At 44.2% G+C, this 25,676-nt stretch overlaps 1 protein-coding gene and 1 long non-coding RNA gene across 2 annotated transcripts in view; one reads left to right on the top strand and one right to left on the bottom strand.

Annotated features, from left to right (window-relative positions):
- Positions 1 to 365: 365 nt before the first annotated feature.
- The window catches only part of LOC118984573 (putative adhesion G protein-coupled receptor E4P), a 32,341-nt gene continuing 7,030 nt past the window's right edge, over positions 366 to 25,676 (bottom strand). Inside the window, exons 3-17 of the mRNA XM_037042722.1 lie at positions 24,380 to 24,430; positions 22,711 to 22,830; positions 20,500 to 20,652; positions 17,778 to 17,818; positions 17,009 to 17,144; positions 16,382 to 16,489; positions 16,062 to 16,243; positions 15,344 to 15,511; positions 12,463 to 12,657; positions 10,276 to 10,511; positions 8,053 to 8,119; positions 7,436 to 7,527; positions 6,050 to 6,230; positions 3,368 to 3,463; positions 366 to 1,556 (exon numbers count right to left, since the gene is read on the bottom strand). Of these exons, the coding sequence (XP_036898617.1) occupies positions 1,395 to 1,556; positions 3,368 to 3,463; positions 6,050 to 6,230; positions 7,436 to 7,527; positions 8,053 to 8,119; positions 10,276 to 10,511; positions 12,463 to 12,657; positions 15,344 to 15,511; positions 16,062 to 16,243; positions 16,382 to 16,489; positions 17,009 to 17,144; positions 17,778 to 17,818; positions 20,500 to 20,652; positions 22,711 to 22,830; positions 24,380 to 24,430 (1,988 nt within the window). The 3' untranslated portion in view covers positions 366 to 1,394. The remainder of the gene's footprint in view (positions 1,557 to 3,367; positions 3,464 to 6,049; positions 6,231 to 7,435; positions 7,528 to 8,052; positions 8,120 to 10,275; positions 10,512 to 12,462; positions 12,658 to 15,343; positions 15,512 to 16,061; positions 16,244 to 16,381; positions 16,490 to 17,008; positions 17,145 to 17,777; positions 17,819 to 20,499; positions 20,653 to 22,710; positions 22,831 to 24,379; positions 24,431 to 25,676) is intronic.
- On the top strand, positions 12,011 to 25,174 carry LOC118984574 (uncharacterized). The gene is made up of 4 exons (XR_005065941.1): positions 12,011 to 12,188; positions 16,489 to 16,604; positions 24,374 to 24,499; positions 24,909 to 25,174. It is a non-coding gene; the product is annotated as an uncharacterized LOC118984574 (long non-coding RNA).

The following is a 25,676-nucleotide window of genomic DNA, read 5'->3' as shown; positions in this document are numbered from 1 at the left end:
AGGCACGTTTCTGCGTGTGTTGCACATGGGGATTATTATACTTGTGGCAGGTACCATATTTGACCACGTATAGTGTGCGCCACGTTTTGGGCCCAAACTTTCAGGAAAAAAATCTTGCATTTAAATTTTTTAGTTCAGTTTATTTATTTATATTTAGAGACTTGGTTTTTGTATTATAAGGAATTTGAGCACTTATTTTTGAACATATTACAATACAAGAAATTTTATGTAACAAATAATGATGAAGCACCAGGACACATAAAGATATTTCAGGTACTACCCATGTATAATGTGCATCCTTATTTTTTCTCCTCAAAAATATGGGCAAAAGAGTGCACATTATACATGGCAAAACACAGGAATCGCTCCTGAGAGAGAGACAGCAGAGGCTGTTCTTTCAGAGTCAAGTCTGTGGATGAAAAGGGCTGACCTGGAAGGATCTCTCTGGGCAGGTAGCAGCTGAGGAGGTCTGTGGGCCTCCCAGCTTCAGAGCTGGGAGGTGGGCATGGGGTGGTGGAGGTGAGGACACGAGCCTCAGAAGCACAGCTGGATTTGGGAAGCAGTGGGCTCCTCAGGAAAAGAGACCACGCAGGACCAGGGCTCTGGCCTGGGGCCACTGTCTTCTTGCAGAGTCCAGGGGACCCAAGCTTCAGAGTACATTGGCCCACCCACTCTCCCAGAGAGCCTGAGAGAATGGTTCAGGTCTGAGCTTCTGATTTTTGAAAAAAAGAGGGGAGCCACCCCCTAGCAGAGTGTGTTCAGCTGTCACATTACACTATACTCACCAAACTGCACACAGTTGTTTTTCTACGTGACCCACACATTGTACAGGTCTTTTTCTAAAACCACATGAAAATATGCCTCATTTTAAACATTTGACTACGTATTATTTATTATATTTTATTGATATACCATTAATTACTGAAACAGTCCTGATGAATCAATACCTTGTTTCCATGGCGACAGAGGGATGGAAAGTGGTGCGTCAACAAGCCAGCGATCCTCCCCTGCAGGCCCTCCCTGCTCCTCCCCAGTGGCCTGATCAGATCTCTCTGTGTCCACATCACTCTGGATCTGCGTGTCAAATCATTGCGTCCCTGGGACAAATTCCCAGCAATGGAATTTGTAATGAACGGGTTATGCACATGAATTTGAATAGTTTGCACCAGACCATCCTGAAAAAGGCTTCATCTTATGCAAGTTTTATACATGTAAATTTGAAATTGCATGATTTTAAAAACCACAAGCATCTCCCTAAACTTCAACTTTTCAAGGGGAACCACAAAATTTCAAAGCCAGCTGGTGGAGTGAATCCTACTCTCTTGTTTGGCAGCAGAAGCCAAAACAGAGGAAGGAGACAGCACTCGTTTTTCACAGGGAAGATACAGATGGTGTCATTTGTCCAACCCACATGTGACCACAGCAGGGTGCCGTCCATAAGCAGCTCGGTTTTCTGTGTTTTGCCAAAAAATGGTGACAGGATGAGTCCCAGGCTGCCACTGGGCAGGTGCAGTGTCTCCTTTGTGAAAGAATTCTGATGACTTCCCCAGTTCCTCCTATTTGGGGGAGATAATATGGAGAAAAGGCTGAAGAGAAATTGACACCTCAAAAATTAAAGAGTCCGTCAGGCCCCGGGGTGACAAGCTAGAATTTCTAAGGTTCAAAGCGGAATAAAGAGATCCTACTATTTGGCTGTACATCTCCCGTCCATCATAGATGGCCTTTTTACTTATTTTATCTTTTTACAAACATTTGCAGCGCTTACTGTGTCAGGTGGCATTCTAACCACTTAACACATCAGATCCCATTTATTCTTATGATGAGATATTATGCCCATTTTACAGATGAAGATACTGAGGCACAGGGACATTAGGTGTCTCAGGCAAGGGCACAGAGCCCAAAAGTGGTATAGTTGGGTTCAATCCCAGGAGCTTTGACTCCATTTAACATGACAGCGATGAATCACTTAAATGCTACAGATAATTAATAAAGATTTTAAGGTTGAATGTGTGCTTTTTCATTATAAACTGTTCAAAGATAAAGGATTGTAATTATTGTTGGATTCTTACATAGTTGACCCTTGATCATTTGGAGTTAATAAAAACTGATGCCGACATAGTTCAGCATAAAGGGCTTTTGTGCACAGTCAGACATTCTAATGACGAGGCTCGGGAAGGTTAAGCTGCTTTCCCAGTGCCTGCCAGCTGGAACCTGAAAGAACCAAAATTCAAACGCAGACCTGGCAAGCCCCAGAGTTTATGCTGTGGAGTCTACCACGTGAACTGTGTTTGGTGGCCATGTGTGTTGGGACAGATCTGATTGACATATCCTTTGACCATTGTTGGTTTCGGCCACAGGGTGACTGCAAACAGGGTCATATTAGGACACAGCAACCACAAAGCAGAATTAGCCTTGATGCGAAACTGCATGTTCTGTGAGCAGCTGGCCCCAAAGGTTGTTCTTCGGAAGTAGCAATTCTCATGTGAGCAGCTGGCTCCAAAGCTTGTTCATCCGAAGTAAGCGACAACCAAGGAAAGTTGCCAACTTTTGAAGGAAAACAGACCCGTGTTCAAATTCCTCTCACTGGCTGCATAGCTTAAGCAAACCATTTCAGCTTTCTCAGCTTCGGTTTCCTCATCCTTAAACAGGAAGTTTACACTCTCAGAACAAATTAAGTCCATGGGCCGGACGCTTCGCCAGGCAAAAGGAAAACAATAGCAGCCCAAGCCCTGAAACTTACAGAGGGTGAAGACTGACCAAGAGCAATCACATTGATGTCTTTAGGATAAAAACCCTATAATGAGACATGCTATGCAGAGGATTAAAATGGAACGTAGTGACAGAGCCAGTGAGACAAGCATAGAATAAATGGTTAGGGAAACCATCTCCAAGGGGGCCTTTCAGCTGAAGTGTGAATACTAATGAGACTGGGATGGAAGAAACATCTGGTGCAAAAGCCCTGAGGCGGTGATGATCAGCCTGGGAAGCTCAGGGAACTGAAAAGCAGACAACACACCTGAGTAGGGATGTTGGGCCAATTTTAAGTGGTGCTACGAGGTTCAATTTGATTCTAAATGTGACAGGAAGCCAGAGTTCTAAGTAGGGGAGTAAAATAATCTGATTTGCATATTTCACTGCCCCTCTGACTGCAGTACAGAGAATGGGAAAAGGGAATAAGGGAGGAGAGAGAGCAAAAGAAAGACTAGCTTTTCTGGTTTGCATCTCAAAACCCAGAAACTTCAGCTTCATAATGCAGAAACCTAATGCAATTTCTCTTTTCTATTAGGTCAGGAGACCAGGACACACATGGTGGCACGAGGTGCTGGGTTCAGACAAGTACACGGCACTGCAGAGAAGCTGGTCTTACCACTCTGGTGTGGGCCGTAGAGCGAGAGACCTCCGTGTTCTCAGTTTCAAGCCCTTTCTGCTTCCCACGGAACCACTTCTTGTATTCCATTCGCACCTGCAAGTGTGAGGTACATGGAAGCTTGTGTTACATTCAGAGTTTGGCTCAGAAGGAAGGACCCTAAAATAGGAGATGAAAAATGTAAATGCCTAGCCTTGCTCTCTACGGCTCTTCCCATTGGTTTACTGTATAATCTTGGTCATGCTTGTGTTGACTTATTTCATTTAAATGTGACTTCCTCGGTCATAGAAAAGGTGCTTACTAAATGTCAGGGACTGTAAGACTTTCTGCACAGCAATAATGATGTAAGTGATGGTGGTGGTGATAATGGTGACAACAGTGAAGGTGGTGGTGATGAAAATAGCGCAGGGTGATGGTTATAAAGGCAACGATGGCACTGGTAATGCCACTGGTCAGGATGGGGATGATGGTGATGACGACGGCAGAGGGAATGATGGCGGTCACTGTGACGGTGATAAAAACTAGCTATGTTCAATGCACATATGTACAATGTATCATTTAATTCTATCAGTAAGGAACTTCTTGTACCCAACCACCATTAAAGATGAAGAAGTTGAGGCTCCTGGAGATACACTGACTTGTCTAGAGCCACCGAACCAGCCTTCAAAATCTTGTCATTCTGCCTCCAGAGCCCAATACTAGACCAAATGTGATTCCACCAGTTGTATTCCTTTAACCCCCTTAAAATTATAAAGGACATCTGAATAGTTACTACTCAACATTAATTTACCAAAACACTTAAGGTGTGCTTTCCTTCGGTAAGTAAGGAGCACCAAGCATTAAGAAGGCACTAACAAACAAAAGAGAAATTAATGAAGTGTTAAAATGTCATTCTGTCACTTGCATCTGGTAGTTCCACTCATCAACAATGGGAGTTCCACTCATCAACAATGGGAAAAAGCCAGGAAAACTGTTCCCAGTCTTCTGTGAAGAGTAAAAAGTATAATAATGACCTTCACTGAGAACTTGGTGTATGCCAAGGACTGTGTGGAGGTTGATATCGAATTATCCCAATTAATTATTGATGTGAGATATATACTGCCATGTTTTCAAATGAGCAAACTGAGGCTCAGAGAGGGAAGCAAGCAAGTTCATGAGCAACCCATTCAGTGGAAAAACTGGGATTAAACTCAGTTTATGGTAGATTTTGCCAAATATGTCAGTGCCTTCCATGAAGTGCCCCTCACTGCGGAGGATCATTCATCCTCTCTCTGGTGAATTCAGGTTTGGTCGTGTGACTTGCTTTGGCCAATGAAACAGAGCTGAGCTACACGGTGCCTTGATCACCTTTCCCTTTGCCATGAGAGCACTGATGGGTGCTGCCCCTCAGCCTGTATCCCCAAATGAAGACAATGTAGTTCATGTATCTCTGTAGCATGAGCAAGAAATACATCTCATTGTTGTAAGTCCCTGAAATTAGGGGTGGGGGCACTATTTGTCACTGCAGCGGAATCCACCTTATCCTGACTAATAACATGCTGTGCTATGAACTGGTTGGTCCTCCACTTCCTAAAGTCATATATTCAAGGTCTAGCCCAGCAATATGACTGGATTTTAAGATATAGCCTTTATAAAAGCAATTAAGTCCTAAGAACCCTAAAACACCAATCCAAAAGAACCTATGCACCCCAATGTTCACAGCAGCACAATTTACAATAGCCAAGAGTTGGAAGCAACCTAGGTGCCCATCAGTAAATAAATGGATCAAAAAATTGTGGTACATATACACAATGGAATTCTATGCAACAGAAAGAAAGAAGGAGCTCCTACCCTTTGCAACAGCATGGATGGAACTGGAAAGCATTATGCTGACTGAAATAAGCCAGGTGTTGAAAGACAAATACCATATGATCTCACCTTTAACAGGAAGCTAAACAACAAAACAAACAAGCAAGCAAAATATAACCAAAGACACTGAAATAGAAAACAGGCAGACAGTGACCAGAGGGAAGAGGGGAAGGAATTTCAGGGGAAAAAGGGAAGGATTTACAGGTACTAGTATAAAGGACACGTGGACAACAAATAAGGGGAGTGGAAATGGGAGGGAGGTGGGGAGCACAGGGGGTGGGTTGGGATGGGAGTAAAAGACAGAAAACTGTACTTGAAAAATAAATAAATGAATCAACAAACAAATAAATAAATAAAAGCAATTAAGGTTAAATCAAGCCATAAGGGTAGAGTCCTGATTCAATAGATTGTGTCTCTACCCAAAGAAGCATGGAAGCTCTCTCTCAATCTCTCTCCCATGTGAGGACATAGCAAGGAGGTAGTCGGTCCTAGGCAAGCCAAGACAGATCTCACCAGAACCTGACTGCAGTGGCACCCTGATCTCAAAATTTCAGCCTCCAGAATTCTGAGAAGATAAATTTCTGTTGTCTAAGATGCAAGAGGTCTCTGCTAATTTGTATGGCTGCCTGAGCAGATGAATGCATGATCTTAAGAGATATGCTCAAATGGTAAATGTTAGGAAGCTAAATGAAACCCAGAGCGCACGGCAAATACCCAAGCAGCAGCTCCACCTCCTTCCCAGAATCAAGGCAACCTCAAAATATAAAAGGTCAGAAAAGGACAAGAAATAAACAGCCATTCAATAAAGCTCAGAGACAAAGTAATTAGCTTTACCTGGCAATTAAAGAGACAGTGTACCACAAACAGCAAAACCCCCTGCAGGACATTGATGATGGTGAACATGTAGGCAATGACTAATCCAGTTGTTTTCCCAACTTCATCAACCATAAAAAAGCCAAGGCTCCAGGAACAGCCCAAGATAAACAGCTGAGCAATGGCTTTAAATGTCATGACCCTGAAAAGGAAGAAGAGTATATCATTACCATTTCCGAGGGACTCACTGCTTGTTGGGCACTGTGCTCAGTTCTTTGCTTCATCTGGTTGCAGGCCAGGTCCCCAGAAGGGGGCATGCAAGAGGCAACCACACATTGATGTTTCTCCGCCTCTCTTTCTCCCTTGCCCTCTGTCTAAAAATAAACACATTAAATCTTTAAAAAGAAAAATGTGGATGATGATGATCTCAAATTCAGAACACAACACACTGTTGGATTTCTTCAAACAAAAATTGTGTCTAGAGTGGCATTGTTGATGGCCCTGGGCTAAGTAAGCTGATGCATGTAAATGTGTGTGCACATTGTTCTGTGTGAGTGTGTGGAAGTATGGAGGAACACTGAGAAACTGAGGCAGAGAAGTGAGATTGGTCTCCTAAGTACATGCGATCAAGGGCAGGGTCTGAAGTTGGACAGAAATTCTTTTAAGTTTTGTCTGCATGACTCACCAATGCAAGCCTCTTACTCTTGTGTAAGATGAGCAGTTTGTTCCTGTTATCAATGGGAATGTTAGTAGTGACCATCAGAGAGGCTGGCATCACAAGAATTCAATGAACTAATCTTGGTAAATGCCCAGCACTTGTGGAGTTCCTAGTTAACCTGAGTTGCCATCCGTACTTTTAATAATTTAAGTCAGTACCAATGAGAATTGCTTCTACAACCAGGGAGAATGGAATCCAAAAGTGGGTGGACTCTCAGGGATAAAGGGATAATGTGGATACTCTTGGCTACACAAATGAGGCACCCAGTGAATATGAATATTTACTGAATAAAGAGATGAGAGAATACATGAAATTACCTGAAAATTATAGTTCTTACTTCTATAAGTTGCCCCTCATATACTCTTTAGTACAGTACCAGGAAATTTTATGTCACTTTTGTATGGGGTTCTCTCTTCCTGGCAGAGTTGGCCTATAGCAAATATCACTGATTCTGGTACCTTCTTACCTGGTGTCTTTTTTTAAAGGATTTTATGTATTTATTTTCTGAGAGAGGGGAAAGAAGGGAGAAAAAGAGGGAGAGAAATATCAGTGTATAATTGCCTCTCACACACCCCCTACTGGGGACCTGGCCTGTAACCAGGCATGTGCCCTGACTGGGAACTGAACCAGTGACCCTTTCGTTCAAAGGCTGGCACTCAATCCACTGAGCCACACCAGCCAGGGCTTACCTTGTGTCTTGAATGGTGGAAACCTCCTTATTGAGGGAGGAAAGTTTGTTTCTCAAAATCCACAGAATTTGGAAGTAGAACATGAAGTTTATCTATGGAAACAACATACAAAATTGGGTTAGAATTTTCTTTTAAGGCCCTGTGATGCAATTTAAATTAAGGTGAACCTAACAATCTTTCCCCAAAAGATACAGGCTTTATAAGGATGGTAGGGACACATGCTCTGGACTAAATAGCACACAGTATATAATCGGTGGCTCTTGGCACTTGGTACTTGGCTCAGGGTGACTACATAATTTATCATTCAAACCAGGATGATGGATATAAATTGAAGTTCCAGGCCAACATAAAAACATGTTACCCTATTCAGAATAGATACTTGGTAAATATTTGTTGAACACGTGAATGTAGAATTTTTAAAAAGAAGGTCCAGTACAGGGTTATTTATGCAGACGCCAGGGAAAGACACAAGCAGACAGTATTTCCAATAAACGGGTTAATCACATCAGGCTATATTTCCTTATTTTAATCTCATTTCCCTTTAACAGATAAACACTCTCTATGCTTGGTCCACTCAAGGCAGGCATACCCATAAGTAACCATCATTGGTCACTTACCAAGATAATGAGAGCCACTGGCCCCATGAAGCTCCAGATGAACCCTTTATCAAGCTTCAGCCAGCAGCTGTTAAGAGAAAGGTAAGGATTCACTGCTTATTTCTCTGGGGAAAAAAATGCTGAAGCGGGGGGGCAGGGTCAACACACATTTTTGTAACGAAATCTGAGCAATGTGAGGAGCTGTTTAGTTCAGACGTGGCTTCAGATGGAATCCGACATGGATCTTATCTGATACAGGCTCTGTGCTCTGAGCCTCGGTGTCTCCAGGTGCAAAGTGGGGCTAACGGGAGGACCGGGAAAACTTAAATGGCTATCTACCAAGTCTTGGAATCAAGTTGGGTCAATCCTGTGGCCTGGATCTTCTCCAACAGTGTGTTACCTCTTCCAGATATTTTGCCACAAACATTAGAACCAGTTTGTCAATCTCCACGAAATGTTCTGAAATGTTGATTGTGAATACAGTGAGTCTATAGATCAAATTGAGAAGAACTAATTTCTTGAGAATATGCAGTCTTTCTATCCATCAACATGAACTATCTCTTCATTTATTTGAGCTTTCTTTTATTTTCTTCATTAATGTTTTCCTCATATGCATCTTCATTTAGTATTTCCTCATTTAGGAAATACTAAATGAAGTAACGTGCACACAGTTTTCAGATACAGTTCCTGGCAGAGTTAAGGCTCAGAACATGTAGGTATCCTAATAATGATTGCTATAATAAAAAAAAAGAGTAAAAATTACACCATTTGAAAAGTGTTATGTAATGAGAACCATATGAAATGTAACCTTTTGGTGGTTATTAGACCTCTATGCATGTGGTGAAATTGCACAGAACTAAATACACACAAAGAAGTACAAGTAAAACTTGTACAAATTAGATCAGTGAATTGCTTCAGTGTCAATGTTCTAGGTGTGACCGGGAAACTTTGGGAGGTGTGGATGAGTTTATTACCTTGATTGTGGCAAAGGTGTCACAGTGTATGCATATGTCCAAACTCATCCACATGTGTACATTAAATATGTGCAATTTTCTGTATATCCCTTACAACTCAGTAAAGTTGTAAACACAGCTATAGCTCTAAAAAACTACCAAAAGGCTATTCTGTTGTGGCATATCTCGGCAAAGGTAGCTGAACAATTTGAAAGGGAACTAGGCAATATGAAACTGGCCAAAACGACAAGCAAGCACCACCACTTGGTGGGCAGAAAAGCTCCCACTCTTAGTTCTATTCCAAGGGCTGAAAACTATGGCCCAAGGGCCAAATCCAATCCACCCCTTGTTTTTATAAATAAAGTTTTATTGAAACAGCCATACCCATTTGCTTACAACTTGGCTTCTTTTACATGACAAGGGCAACCTTGCAACAAAGACCATATGGCCTGCAAAACAGCTGCAATCTGGCCCTTTGTAGAACCTTTGTGAACTCCTGATATACTCTACCATTTCCAGAACCATTCTGGCAAGACAAAGGGATCAAGTTGGAGACCGGGCATCCTCGACTTCAAGACACACAGCCTCCACCTGTTGTTTTAGCATATGCGCACCTACTTCCTTCCCCAAGTCCCATTGCCAAAGTACTAACTTCATCAACTACCTTTGCAGAGCTTTGCAAACTCTGGTGAGGCAGCAAAACATGGCAGTTCAAAGCACTGCCTTGTGAATTTTTACTTACTCCCTTTTAGATGTGACCTTCAGAAAGTTTATTAGATGCACTAAGGTCCAGATGTCCTGTGCATGACATGGGAAACAGTGCCAAGGCAGAGATGAGCTTCTTCAGACAGAAGACACTATCTCTGATATAGCACACACCTTTGAGTTTTGTTGCTACTGTTATTCTTTACATTGTGAAGGTTAACCTCAAACTAGTCAACCCACTGTTTCAGAATCCTACCGGTCATAAAACCCACAGGTTCTTAATGTGGGGCCATGGGTTTGCTCGCTTGACCCTGAACTTCATCAAGTTGTATTAAAAATTTTCACTTGTCTGGGGAAATAGAGGCTAAATTTCACCAAAATTCTCAAAGGGACCTAACCCCAAAGATGCTGACAACCACAGCTCTAGGAATTACCAGTAGAAAATAAAATTCAGGCTTAAGGAAGGACTGTTTTGAAGTATAATTAACAACTGGAAAATGGAATTTAAAGCAATGTTTTTTTTAATTTCAAATCAAGTGCTGGCCATGAGTACCACTTCCACCACAAATGGGCTCATCATGCTTACTGAGTATATGTTCCGTAACTTTTGTGTCCTACTGTTGCAGACACAGCCACAATCAGAGCTGGAATCCCATAGCCTAAAGGGTACATGAACCGCTTCTTGAATCTGCCTGCGCTGGTGTAGTTGGCCACACTGAGGTTCCTGACAGTGAGGAAGAGTTGCAGCCCTATGAGGAACATCCAGGTAAAGGAAGCCAAGTAGAGGTAATGCAATACTCCTGCGATGATGGAGCACAGCACCTGGAAGGGCAAGAAGAGTTAGGAAGGTGGTGTCAATGTTCGCACCTGATTGTATTTCCAGGATGCTGGCTGCAATTTCAGTTCCAACACCTGTGACATTTTGCCTGAGCCAACACATTGTTCTAGGGGCTTTACTGGCCATCAAAGCCTGCTTGCCTCATGCACTGGGGCAGACCAGAAGCACCAAGAAATGAATGCCATGGGACCAGCCCTCAAATCTGTGACAGATGAGCATTGGCAAATAAATACTTCATTGGCCCTGCCCTTTGGGAGGCTGTGATGGTTAATTTTATATGTGAGCTCAACTGGACATCAAGAAGGGATGTCCAGAGAGCTAATGAAACATTTTGGGGAGTGTTTGTGAGGATGTTCCTGGAAGAGATTAGCATTTGAATCAGTAAATAACTAAAGAATATGGCCCTTACCAGTAAGGGCCAATCTTCCAACCCATGCATAGCAGGAATAGAACAAAAAGGTACAAGAAGGGAAAATCCACTCTCTCTTCTTGAGCTAAGATATCCATCTTCTTTATCCCTTGGACATCGGCAGTCATGGTTCCAATAAAATGTTCTTTATAAAAACAGACTGTGGGCCAGAATTGACCTGAGTGCTGTAGTTGGCCAACTTCTGCACATTTTGAAGTGAAGAGACTAAGGGCCAAAGAAGTTAAAATTGTTCCAAAGATCATACTGGTTAACAAAAAGTATTTGAAATCCAAAATTTTGGCATAGGCCATATTTATTCTTAACCATAGCACATTACTTCCTTTTAGGGGGAAAAAGTAGTGCTTTTATAACCTTCTAATGGGTAGATCGCAGTCTTTCAGGGTTAAAAAGAACCTTGGAGATCATCTGGTATCAATTCTTCCTAGGTGTGAAAATACAATGATGATCATAATCGTGATCATGATGAAAATAAGAGCTGATATTGTGCCCTGGCTTGTGTGGCTCAGTGGACTGAGGGCTGGCCTGTGAACCAAAGGGTCACTGGTTCAATTCCAGTTAGGGCGCATGCCTGGGTTGCAGGCCAGGTCCCCAGTAGGGGATGCGCAAGAAGCAACCACACGGGGATGTTTCTCCCTCCCTTTGCCTCTGTTGAAAAATAAATAGAATTTTTATTTTAAAAAAGCTAATATTGTTCTGAGTGACTAATCCAAATTATGTTTTATCTTGCTAAGCCCTTACTAGAGCTCTATGATGATGTCCCTGTTTTAGAGAGGATGTTTAAAAAGGGGAAGTCACTTCAACAAAGTCATTTAGCAAGTAGAACAAAGAGCTGAGTTTAACTGCAGATTGCATGGCAAGGACATTGTCCACCCGAAGTATAATCCTCCATCAATTCTACTGAAGATTACAATTTTGTCTCTAAGAAATGACTTCCCAGCCAGAGACTACATTTCCTAGCATGCCTTGCAGTTAGACATGACCATGTGACATAATTCTAGACAATGGAATGTGAGAGGAAGTGATATGCACCACTTCCTGAAGTGGCCCTATAAACCTCACTCCTGGGACTCTGCCATACTCTTTTCTCTTTCCAGTTAGCTAAAATGGGAAGGACCCCAGGATGACCTTGGAAGCTCTCTGTGTGGGGGAGATAGAAGAGTCTCCATCAGCCTGAGGTCAGAGGATAGACACCCTTCAAACCTGTTTGCTCACCCTCTGCTGATACCCATGGGTAAAATAAACTACTCGTGTGATAAGCCACAGCATTTCGAAGTTCACATGTTACAGCAGCTGTTGTAAAGTGGACTAATACCATCCGCCTGACTCTCAACAACTTTGCTCAATGGCACTTCTGAAAGTGGGGCCTTATTAAAATTATAGAGGAAAGCTGAAATGGGGACTCTTGTATTTTCCCCCAGCTGATTACCACCTCTCTCCCCATCTTTCCTCAAGACAAGACGATGTATCTGTTTATAATAATAAGGAAGTTTGGTGAAATTACCTACCTCAGGCTCAGTTTGATCAATCCCTGTGAGGAAGAGCAGGTGGGCCAGGAAGAGGCAGATGCAGAGCTGCAGGTGGAGGGTGGTGCTGGTGTTCTGGATCGCTTTGCACAGCAGGAAGGTGAGGGCCGCCAGGAGGAGGCACAGCAGAGAGAGGCTCAGCCCCACGGAGCTGACCACAGCCAGAATGGGATCTGCCTATGAACCACCAAAGGAGGGACCCATTATAGTTTCCAACTGTGCAGTTATGTTCCTGATGGAGAGGCAGGGTCTTCACAGTTCAGTCCCTCAGATGAGTGACTGAACCCCTCTGACACTTGCTGTTCCCACCTTCAAAATGAGGACACACATAAGAGCATTTACCACGCAGGGCTGTTGTAAAACCAAAACCACTAGGCTGGTGCCATTTAATAAAAATGTCAGCCACATGTGTAATTTCCCTTTTCTGGTAGCTATAGTTTTAAAAATGTAAAAAAAAAGGTCAAATTAATTTCATTATTTTAATAGTTGAAAACATCAGTTCAATGTGTTGAATATAATAATGTAGCAAAAAATATCAGTTCAAACAAAAATCAGTGCAAAATAATTATGAATGGTATATTTGATATTCTTTTTTCCCATATCAGGCCTTTGAAATCAGTGGATATTTTGCACATCTCAATTCAGATGCTATATTTTCAATAGGAAAAGTGAAATATAGCCTTACCAAGTAAACATAATTGAGTTCAACAGAAAAAGATTTTAAAACACTGCTTCTTTTCTTAATATTTCAATCACAACTGACATTTGGTGTTACTTTATATTAGCTTCAGGTGCACACCGTAGTGGTTAGACATTTTTTAACTTATGAAGTATTCCCCCTCAATAATTTTAGTACCCACCTGAAACTGCACATAGTTACTACAATTTTATTGACTATCTTCCCTGTGCTATATTTTACATCTCCTGTGACTATTTTATAACTGCCAGTTTATACTTAATCTCTTCCCCCAACCCTCTGTCTGTCCTCTGTATCTATGAGTCTGTTTGTTTTGTTTATTTTGTTCTTTAGATTTCACAGGAAGTGAAATCATGTGCCATCTGTCTTTATCTGACTCGTATCACTCAGCATGATAACCTCTAGCTGGGCACTCAGGCTGCTGCCATATCTCGTCTATGATAGATAATGCAGCCCCGGGGCTTCCTGTTGGGAGCTACAACGTGATCTGTGGTTGGTAACTGCCTGTGCTGGGCCTGCACACACATGGGAAAAACCACACCGAGAACGAAGGCTGGCTTCCACTAGTACCAGGCCTGGGGCTGTTCAGCAAAAGGCACAAAGCGCCCCAAGACCTGCCACCACCTAAAGAGCCTCAGGTGGTACTCAAGTTAGGCATCAACAGGGTGGAGCCAGTGGAGTTCACAGGGTAATGGTTCAGACTTGCACCTGCAGGTGTGGGCTCAGCCTAGGCACGATGGCCGCCACCCCTCCAGCCCCTGCCCTGGAGCCACATTACTCAGCTTCTCCTCACGTGTGGCTGGTGGCCGCCCACATGCGTGCCTGCAAGCCAGAGTTTGGGCACAGGTGCTTTAATAAGACACTTGGGTTTCGAGCAGCCTTCTGTCTGACCTGGACAGACAGAATCCCTACCGATTTTCACAACTAAATGTTTCATGGGCTCCTCTTCCCAGCACCAGTGCTCTGGGCTGGGGGGCCCAGTGTGCGGTTCAAACCCCTCATTCCTCGGTGGGAACCTCTTCAGCCGAGCTGTCCGTGTGGATTCTCAACCAGCACATGTGGGTTTGGGGCCAGGCCATTTCACGTCTCTGCCTCTCCTGCCAGTTTCAAGGTTGCTTTGTTCTTTCTATCCTTAGTTATAGGACTTCCATTTGACTAGTCTTCAGATGGTTCTCCAGGATGATTTTTCTAAAATTTAGCTGTAATTTTGATGCACTCATGGAAGGAGGTAGGCACAGGCTCCATCTACACCACCATCTTGACTGGAACTCTACAATGCTTCTTAATTTAAATAAACTTAAATTTAAAATTCGGGTCTTCAGTCATACTAACCACATTTCACGTGCTCACTAGCTACATGTGGCAGGTGATCCTATCGAAAAACACAGAACCCAAAAGTCGTTCCATGAACACTAGAATTTCTTTGTTTTGTTCCAGTGTCTGACATGGAATAGGCACTCATACATGAAGTTGTTGAATGAATAAAATGAGCCCATGCACTAATTATGTGATTAAGGGTTATCATATAGTAAATATTCAACAACTGGGAGCTAAAAAGAAATAGGAGGGAAAATTAGGTCAATTTCTTTAAACCTGAGTTATCCTAGACATGTTGGGAAGTTCGGGAGGCTTTGCTTTTTCGTTGGTGATAGTCCCCTTTTCCTGGTCTGACCAGGAACGTTCGGCTGTAGCTCTCTCCAGTGGAGGAGCAGCTGTTTTTGATCCCAGATCACCTTGGACCTTTCCACTCTAGGGGCTGACAACCCAGCTTCCCAACGTCTGAGTACGGCCTTGCCTAACTCGAGCTTGCTCTGCCCATGCCCATGGAAGTGTCAGAGAATCGTTGTCCCCTGGGTGTACTTTTCAACTAACACCTGAAGGGCGGTAGGGTATAAACACCCCAGCTCCCTCTCCCACATCCAGCTAGAACGAACTGCACTGCACTCCAGTTACCTGCAGTGGGAACTGGCTTGATGACGCTTTCTGCATGGCTCCTATCCTTTTCCTGTCTCACTCCCCCAGTCCCCTTCTGCCACCTCCTGAAATGACCTTCCAAGTTAGCTGGACTCCGCATATGAAGAGTCTTTTTCTAAGACACGGAGCAGATGATCTCCCAGCCTCCTGGACACAATCAGATTCACAGGAAGGGACCATGGGTCTTGGTACCTCAGGAACAAGAGCCATGAGGACAGCAAAGCTGGAGAGGTGGGAGCACTTGCACACGGTGTAAGAATCGTTGCTGCCCACAAGAGTGCAGCCCTCCGTCGACCAGCGGCCTCCCTCCTGTGATCCTTCCCAGTACACACACAAATGTTTAGTTCTGGCACCACCAGGCTGGAAAGAGAATAACATGAATGTGGCTTTGTTTCTGGTTTGACCATTTCAACTTCATGGGTTGGGAACTGGATGGGAAAGCCTCATGATCCGGAACACCTGTGGGGAAGGATTTTATGCCACACCTGTGTGGGCTTCAGTCTCCCCGATTCCGCTCTGCCCCGGTCATCTAAGAGCCCCCGGACTGACCCTTGTGAGCTGCTTTGCCCAGACTGCTTGTCATTGGTGGGACCAATGAGAAGAACTGGTGAGAGATCATTGGATGGAAGCTGAAGAAGGTCAGGTGTTTCTTCCATGCTTCTTTCCTGCTGCAGGCTATCTGCATCTCCAGCAAGGCACCCCCACCTTCAGCCTTCCCTGGGCTGACCCCTTTCCCCCACCGTTGCCTTTTTAGGCTTCAATGTGATAGTAGCTTCTCTAGAGCCCTCAAGATTTTCTGTCAGTTCTCTGAACCTTAGATGACCAGAGTTGGATTCAGATACCTATGAGGACCCTGATGACACACCCATTTCAGTTAATGCATAGAGAACCAACCCTGGGTTTTGCTCACCTGTGTGCTTTTGAAGGTCAGGAACACAGGTTTAGACAGATAAACTTTCTCCTCCATGCCAATGGTACCACTCACAACATGAGAGTTCATTTTTATGTCCACTATTCCTCTTCTGTCACTGAAAAAGGATCCATCCAGAACATCCCCAAGAGACCCATAAGTGATAAGCGCGACGTTTCTTGCTGAGAGAACAGAAGACAAATCACTTCATGAGGGAGCTACAATTTGATGAATTGGAATTAAAAAGCTGTGTCAGTCCCCACACCTTGGCCCAGTGCTTAGAATCTGAAGGTCAAGAGAATGCATCTTAGACACAGTACCTCTTGTGGTTCTTTTGAAAGCATCAGCGCAGTCAATACCCATCGTGTTATTGCCAGCTTCCAGAACAGTCTTCTCACTGGTCTCGTTGCACCTCTTGGTTTCATAGACTGGAAACATATGGAAGCGAGTCCTGCTTAGCTCACGTCTCATGCCTAAGGACCTGGCTGGAGAACTCCCATCTGTGAAGACCCACTACTGCTGATTTCATCGTCTGCAGGCAAGGTAGATCTGATGTCACTCCCTTCCACTTCTCCAGTTGGTGGGGATGAAAGGGTCAGAGTGTCCTGAGCACCACACACTGGCCCCCCAACCCAGGGGGAGAAAGGGGATGGTCACGCTTCCGGGAGCTGGAACTGGTGGGGGGTGCGGGTGGAGCTCAACATTTACCACATAATATTTAAGGGGGAAAAAACCAAATATGTGTACTGGAGTACCTGGTATGGGGGAAACTTAATTTTTTAACCGAAAAGAAGCTTAGCATCTGAAGGAAATAGCCTCTGGAGCAGATCTGCATTTGGGAAGAATCCCTTGAGTGAACTTTGTCTGTGTCGCATAAACACACAGTCCGACAAAAGATCCCTCCTCCCGAACCCTTTGGTCATGACAAAAATGATCAGGTTTCTTACCTATATCAAGCTCCGGATTCTTGTGCTTTCCTAGAGAAGTAAAACTGTGATTCCATATGGCCAATTCTATTCTTTCGAGTTGTTCAGTAGCCTCTTTGGCGATGTACTCTTTGCTTCCATTGTTCCTTAGAGTTGTCTTTCAAAGAAATAAAGCTAATTAGGTAGACTCTTCCATAAACTTGAAAAAGCAGGAATACACGTAAGTGTGGTTGGGTGAGCCCAGAAGACAATAACATGAAGGTGCTGCTAGGCTCTGTGCTAGCGACCTGATAGGACCCTTATTTATCACAGGTCGCCCTGTGAAGGGTGTATCCTCAGCTTCATTGTATTCATGAAAACAGAAGGCTTTAAAAATGAGGTATCTGGAACCTACAAGAGCCTCTTATGGAGAAAGATAGGGAATGGGAGGTGGCAAGGAGATGGAAGAGGTTCTAGATGCTTGATGCCGGCCTTAGAATGAAAGCTGGGCCAAAACCCCTTTCCCAGAGCTTCTCAATCTTCTCAATTGTCATGTCAGGCCAGATAATGGCTGTGGAAGGCTGTCCTCAGCGTTATAAGATGTTTAGCAGCATCCCTGGTCTCTGCCCACCCACTAGGTGCCAGTAACACTGTGGTTGTGCCAACCAAAAATGTCCCCCAAAATTGCCTGAGATATTATCCCCCTGGCACAGAGGACAAAATCAGTGTGAGAACTGCTGTATGCTAAAAGTCACAGGGAGACATGGAAGACCAGTGAGCTGTTACCTAAACCTAGCTTCACCTTACTCACCCAAATGTTCTCGGGTGACTGTGTCCTCCCACCAGTGTCCTCTGAGAAAGAGAAGTAGCCATTAAGTCAAGTATTGAAAATAACACCCCCCCCCCGGCTCACATCCCTTCTTCCAAACACCCTCAAGTTGAATCTTCCCCTGATGCTTCCCAGGTTCTCTGTAAGAAATCCCAAATTCTGCTGCAGTGGAATAAAAGAGAATTAGGATGGAACTTCCACTTCAATCATTCAGGCAATAGTATTTATTGAGCAACTACTAAGAGCCAGGCACAGTGCCAAACCTCATGGAGAGAGGCTGTTATGGAGACAAAGGGAGTTCCCTTCTAGGGGTTGCAGACAGTGAGGAGTCACTAAGCCAATAATGACAAACAATTAAGTGATTACAAAGATCCAAGATGTTAATACATGAATGAGATGACTTGGGAGTATACAGAAGAGGCCCCAGAATATCGGGGGCACAGAGAATGTTTCCCAAAAGAATGGATGTTCATGAAATTAACAAGATAGAAACAGTAATAACACTTGCCCGGGTCTACACAGCACAATATATAAAGTGCATTCAGATGCATTATTTCATTTAAAGGAACCCAGCAGCTTCTAAAACGGAGTTGTGTAGCATAATAGCCCATATTACCTGAGCTCTCTCAGGTGCCTAGCAATGCACTAAATATTTGACATGCCTTCACAATCATAGGTAAAGTGTACTTGTTTCCTGGGGTCGCTGTAGCAAAGTACCACAAACTGGGTGGCTTAAAAAACGGAAATTTATTCTCCATAGTTCTGGAAGTTCAAAGCCCAAAAGCAAGGTGTCAGCAGGGCTATGGTCCCTCTGAAGTTTATCAGATACGTCCTTCTCTGCTGCTTCTTGCCTTTGGTGGTTGGCAGCAATCTCTGCTGTCTCTGGTTTTCGGCAGCCAGACTTCAGTCTGCACTTCCATCGTTACATGTCCCTTTGTGTGTATGTCCCTATGTCCGCATTTCCCTCTTCTTGTTTTAAAAGATTTTATTTACTTATTTTTAGAGAGAAATTTTATTTACTTATTTTTAGAGAGAGGAGGGAGAAAGAAAGGGAGAGAAACATCAGTGTGTGGTTGCCTCTCAGGTGGCCCCCACTGGGACCTGGCCTGCAACCCAGGCATGTGCCCTGAGTGGGAATCAAACCGGTGACCCTTTGGTTTGCAGGCTGGCACTCAAACTACTGAGCCACACCTGCCAGGGCCAAATTTCCCTCTTTTTATGAGGGTATCAGTCATACTGGATTTAGGGCCCACCCTAATCTACTATGACCTCATCCTGATTTGATTATATCTGCAAAGACCCTACTTCTAAATAACATCACATTCACAGTTTCTATGAGTAGACTTGAGTTGGGGGGAAGGCATTTCACCCAGTACCCAAGGTAAGGTTTCTGAAATGACTCACCGTGATCCCTGCCTCACATTCTCTAACTCATTCCCTTGTGTGTGAATTCTCTCCTCACCCTGACTCAATTCAGTGACTCATTTCTAATGAATAAAATATAGCAAAAGGGAAAAGATGTCCCATTTCAGTTAATGTCCCATTTCTGAGGTTTGGTTACAAAGGACTAGGATTTCCCTTTTGTTCACACTCTCTTCCTGCTATTCTCATGTGCTTGTCATAATAAAGCAAGCTAGAGAGGCCAATACATCCAAGAATAGAGGGCAATCTCCCATCAATCACCAGAAAGAAAGTGAGGCTTTCAGTCCAATAGCTTTCAAAGGACTGAATCCTGCCAACCAGTCGTGGGAGTGAGCTTGGAAGCAGACAAACCTTCGGATAAGACTGCATCCCTGGTGCAGTCTTTGTAGTTGTGAGAGGCCTAGAAGCAGAGGCTAGCCATGCCTCAATTCCTAGACTACACAGACCCTGAGCCAATAAATAGGTGTTGTTTTAAGCCTTAGGGTCGCTTGTGACTCAGCACCACATGACTAGTACAGTGGATGCCGTTACTATTCTTCCCACTTATGGATGAGGCATTTAGAAGTTAGTCATTCCCCAGAAGTCAGCTGTAAGCAATAGTGCCAGAGATCAAATACAATCTGTCTAACTCAAAATAGGGAATTATGTTAAGAATTAACAAATAAGCCAGTAGGCTGTGGACAGTGAGAACAAGGCTTTTCAGTGTTGAAGAAAAAGGTTACAAACAAGGGAAAAGGGAAAACTACACCAAGCCCTAGGACTGGACTGGGATTGGAACTAGCAGTACAAACTCACAGGTTTTACTATATACACAGACAAAATGAGTGAGAGAGAAACAAGTAAAGAAGTCCAGTAGAAAATTAGAAATGCCACTTTGGTTATTTATTTACTTATTTATTTTTAGAGAGAGAGGGAGGGGAGGGAGAAAGAGAGGGAGAGAAACATCAATGTGTAGCTGCCTCTCCATCGCCCCCTACTGGGGACCTGGCCTGCAACCCAGGCATGTGCCCTGACTGGGAATCGAACAGGCAACCCTTTGTTCGTAAGCCAGCTCTCAGTCCACTGAGCCACACCAGCCAAGGCTAGAGATGTCATTTTGGAAGCCCAGAGAAGAGACATAAATTTATAAGGCAGTGATGCTGGGAAAAGATTCCAGTAACGAGTTGAAGGACAAGGGCCAGGACAGATCTCCACTGTCTCACCCTGGCCTTACGTTGGTGGAGCTCTCAAAGTCTTCCCCCACCCTTCCTTGTTCTTGGTGGAGAGTATTGGAGGCTCTTACCATAACAATCTGGGTGATTTATTTTAAAGATACCAGCCACCCAATTGAAGAGAGGAATATTTGGGACACAGCTGCAGTAGTAGCTTCCGATTTCATTTCTGCAATATGATTCCTGCTTGCACTTTGCCTGCCCCGTCTTACACTCATCAACATCTGTGAATCGAGAGGAAACATTGCTGTGCATTCTCATAGAACTGTACCACTTTCCCGTGCCCATGGAATCTCTGCTACCCAATGTCATTCGTAAATGGACCTAGAACAACATCTATTCTCTCATAAAATGACTCCAAATGATAAAGATGATAGTTCTCCTTTGATTATAAACCCAATAAGTCCCAATAAAAAATATCTACAAGTATTTAATGGAATGAGATGAGTTGCTATCACCATGCAAGAATAGCCAGAAAAACCACAAGGTGGGACTAGCCTCCCGGACATTGGTGGACATCAGAATGTACTGCAGAGGCTCAATAAAACAATGAGATGCTGGTGCATGAAGAGGGAGACCAGTGGAAGAGACTAGCAGTCCAGAAATAGACCCCAAGACACATGGAGTGTCAGAACCTGATAACAGTGACCCATCAAATCACTGGACCACGTGTTCTCCTGGCAAAACTGTGGAAGGACAGGTGCTCTCCCATGTTGCTGGTGAGAATGCAAACTGGTACAGCCTCTCTGGAATTAAATCTGGAGTATTTGGAATATCCAGTCAAGCTACCTATGGATTTACCTCTTCTCTCAGGCGTCTCACTTCTGGGACTGTAGTCTAGAGACACACTGCCACGAGGACTAGAAACTGCCTAGATGTTGGAAACAACGGAGATGCCCACACTTAGGAGAGGGTTGAATGAATTGTGGCTCATCCCAGAGCTATAACAAAAGAAAATGGGGACACTCTCTATGCACTGATTTTGAGTAATTTCTAGTATATGTTTAAGCTAAAAGGGCAAAGTTCTCAAGGACATCTACGGTGGTCCATGGGACATGGTTTCACGTCCCATCTACGTATCACACCACAGGAGACAAGGAAAGACTGAGTCTCTGTCCCAGATGAGACAAGACTAAGGGCCATGACCATTAAAGGCAACATGGGATTCTGGGACGGTTCTTGGAACAGAAAAAAGGGGCCTTAGGGAAGAACTAGTGAAACTTGAAAGGGGTCTGTGATTAATATCATTCCCTGGCGCTGATCATCATTCTGTAGCCCTGTCTTTAGTTGACCTTCAGGGAACCAGGTGAAGGGAAAAAAGAATTCACTGTGCTGTTTTTGCCATTTTTATTTAGGTCTAAAACCATTTCAAAATAAGTTGAAAAATAGGTATATCCAGTATTGCATGATTCCATACATAGGATGTCCCTGAGAGGAAACAAATGAACAGAAATGAAAAGTAGATGGTGGGAGCCAGGGGCTGGGGAGTTGGTGCTTCGTGGGGACAGAGTTTCCATGTGGGGAGATGAGAAAGGTTCTGCGGATGGATGGTGGTCATGGTTGTGTCACAGTGTGAATGTACTTAATGTCACTGAGAGACACACCTAAAAATGGTTAAACTAGTAAATTTTATGTCATGTGTATTTGCCACAATAAAATAAAACAACTCCTAGCCTACCATTGTATGCTTCACATTCTGAATTCCCCCTAAAATTCCATCAATAAAGTGTCCACCAATCAGATATTCAGCAGTGCCATTTTTCTTTGGTATCGAAATTGACCTTTAGAATTTGGGGAAATGAACATGGACTTTGGCTGGAACAGATGGGAGTGGTGAGAAGTAAACCTGGAAAACTAAGTCAGACTCAGACCACGGTAGGTGGCGAGTGCCAAGATATGTATTTACATGTTCTCCTGGTCAATGGGTTTTTATTGAGCATCTACCGTGTGAGAACACTATTCTCTGTCCTAGGCATACAGAGATGATCTTGCCCTGGGGAAGTTCTCAGAAAAACAAGCAAACAAAAACACCACTGCTTGAGACTTCAAAAGCCTAGGGTCTTGGGAACTCTACCTTCCTCTAAAGAAAAACCACAAATCGTCAAGCCCGCATCGGAATGGCAGTGGGGAGATGCACAGGGGTAGGGACTTCACTAAGGGCTTTGGCACTATCTTGTAATAGTCTTGCATCTCTGCATCACACATAACCCAGGGTTTGGGGCACAGAAGGATGCCTCTGCCCCCTTCCAAACTCCAAGGTGAATGTGGATTACAACACCTACCTTCACATTTCTCATAAGATTCGGTAAAGTACTTCCTCCCAGACGTGGACTGATACCCATCTTTACAAACACAGGTATCATTGAAGCAGCTGGCCTTTTCAGGGCATGAGGGACAGAATGCTGCAGGGAACACAAGATTCTTTCATTTGTTTGATTATTCATTTACTCGAGAAATATTCATGGAGTGCATTGAGCTACCAGACTCTGGTCAAAAGAATGTCCTCTTGGGAATAGCTCCATTGGCCCCTGTCCGACTACTGCACACACGGGCCCAAACCGCACCCCACCTCTGCCACCAACACCACTTGTGCTGGACAGTAGAACTTCTCTAGCGCCTGTATTGCTTTACTTGGGGTCTTTCTTCGGCCACCAGAGTCCCCTTTGCTCACCACATGGTGGGTAGCAAGGCTTTCTCTGCCCCCACCGCCAAAGCAATTTTCTCAATCAATGACAGACAAGAGTAAGTGCATTTAAAAACCCAGTTATCTTATTATCAAAAATAGAGAATAGGATGAGGCAATACTATAACCCTAATGCATTGCTAGTAGGAATGTAAAATGGTGCAGCTCTTGTGGAAACCAGTATGGCAATTTCTAAAATAAAAATTAGAATTGTCCTATAATCTAGCAGTTCCATGCATGGGTATATAGCCAAAAGAATTGAAAGGAGGGTCTTGAAGAGACAGTTGTATACCTATGTTCATTCCTAGCAGCATTATTCATGGAGCCAAAATATGAAAGCCACCCAACTGTCCATCAAGAAATGAATGGATAAACAAAATGTGGTCCATTCACACAGCAGAATATTATCCAGCTTTAAAAAATAGAAATTCCAACACATGCTATGACATGGATGAAGCGTGATGACATTGTGGTAAGTAAATAAGCTAATCACAAAAGGACGAATGCTGTGTGGTTCCTCTCATGTGAGGTCCCTACAGGAGTTAAATTTATAGAGAGAGTAGAATGGAGGGTGCCAGGGGCTGGGGTAAGGGAGTAGGGGATCAACGTTTAATTGGGAGAAATAACTTCCAGGTGCACGCTTCTTGCTATGTCCAACAGCAGCCCCATGGGATCAAGATCCCGCTGCCCACATGTAACTTGCTGGATAATGGACTCTATATCAGCTCCTTGCCTTCCCACCTGACTTCCCACTTTCAGCTGGTGCTTCCTAGGATCACCTTGTGATGAATTATTTTCTCATAAGTCCTTATCTCCAGCTTTGCTTCTGAGAGGACCTAATCCAAGCCATGAGGCAAAGGTAATGGTATATCCCAGAATGATTTGGGACACAGGCTCTTGGAAAAGAAAGGGTAGAGTCCAACGTCCACCACTGTGTGACCTTGAGCCAGCCACTTCTCTAGAGGGCCATTGGTCAAGTAGAAATAATGTAAGAAACTTCTTTGAAGGAATGTCATGAGGATTGAATGAGATGAAGCATAGAATTTGCTTGGTATTGAGCCTGGTGCAATACAAGAGCTAAATAAATGGTGGGGGCGGGTCATAATGGTGATGGTGGAGAAGGAAAAGGCAGTTTGGGGGAGCCCCAAGGAGTAGGCAGAAGGTGCAGGAATTAATATTCTCTCCCTTGAAAAAGAGTCCTTCCTTTTTCTGGAGGCAGGCTGCAGACTCAATTTCCTTTCCCCTACCTTTGACAATCATAGGCTCACCTCCAGAATTCTTTGCTTCTGACCCTGACAGAGCTAGCAGGACACTGAGACCTGAAACAGAAAGAGAAGAAAGCAGTTCAGGAGTGGGGCGCCCTGAGGCTTTGCTTGGCTAAAGCCTGGGTGAGTTAGAGGCTTCATCCCTCATTGTTCGCTTTATTGTAGACTCTTCCGGGTAAAATACAAACACAGGGGTCACAAGGGCATCATATGTTACTACAGGATGAGAGCTACATCTGACTGCAGCTGTAAAAGGTTCTATACCCAAGTGTAATGTGTGTGTGTGTGTGTGTGTGTGTGTGTGTGAGAGACGGGGGGGGGGGTGTTCCCACACCAAACAGCAATTCTTGGGCATCAATGGGGTGTTTTAGGATTAAATTCAATTCTGACATTGTCTCCCCAAAGACTGCATCAGATTCCACATGTGAAGGGCTCTGGGATGGAGGATCCAATGCTCCCCTGTTGATTTGCTAGATTGGGCTCACAGAACTCAGGGAAACATTGCACTTACTAGGTCTCTCGTCTATTGTAGGAGGATACAACTCAGGAACAGCCAGGCAGGAGAGATGAGTAGGGCCAGGTGTGGGGAAGGAGCACCACCCTCTGGGCACCACCTTCACAGCACCCGCACCTGTTCACCAGCCCAGAAGCTCTCCGAACCCCAACCTTCTGGGCGTTTATGGAGGCTTCACGACACACACGTGACTGATTAACTAATTGGTCATTGATGACTGATTCAACCTCTAGCCCCTCTCTCTTCCCTGGAAATCAGGAGTGCAGCTGCAAGTCCCATAGTCCAAAGGCTGGGGTAGGTAAACGCAGTACTCACCTCCTCCCACACCTGCATTAAAATTACAACTAAACTACAGCACAATCGCCACTGAGAACCACCTGAAGTCTAGCTGAACAAAAGTCCTACAACTAAGGATGTAAAGATCTTGCTACATCGATACTGGAAGGAGAGGCAGAGATGCAACGCGGGCCGGTCCCTCACCAGTATGTGGTGGTTACAAACCAGGAAGGATGTCACAACTGCCACAATCCCCCCAAGGAGTGGGGGGTCCCAGCCCCACACCAGACCCCACCAGTCCAGGCTTCCCATAACTTCTTGCTGTGAAAACCAGAGGGGATTGTGGCTGAGTGAAGCAGAGGGCTCCTGGAGTCCCAGGCCTTCCTGTTAAAGGGCCTGGGACTGGACACATTCAGATTCGTTCTTTCAGAGCTCCAGCACCGGGGGCAGCAGCTGGAAAGGGGACAGGGACAGGAAGGGAGAAACTGAATTATCTGGCTTTGGGGCAAG

This window comes from Sturnira hondurensis, unplaced genomic scaffold (assembly GCF_014824575.4).
Source record: "Sturnira hondurensis isolate 20B ecotype Veracruz unplaced genomic scaffold, ASM1482457v3 Scaffold0003693, whole genome shotgun sequence".
Taxonomy (NCBI): domain Eukaryota; kingdom Metazoa; phylum Chordata; class Mammalia; order Chiroptera; family Phyllostomidae; genus Sturnira; species Sturnira hondurensis.
The sequence above is the reverse complement of the archived record's forward strand: the minus strand, read 5'-3'. Positions and strand labels throughout refer to the sequence as shown.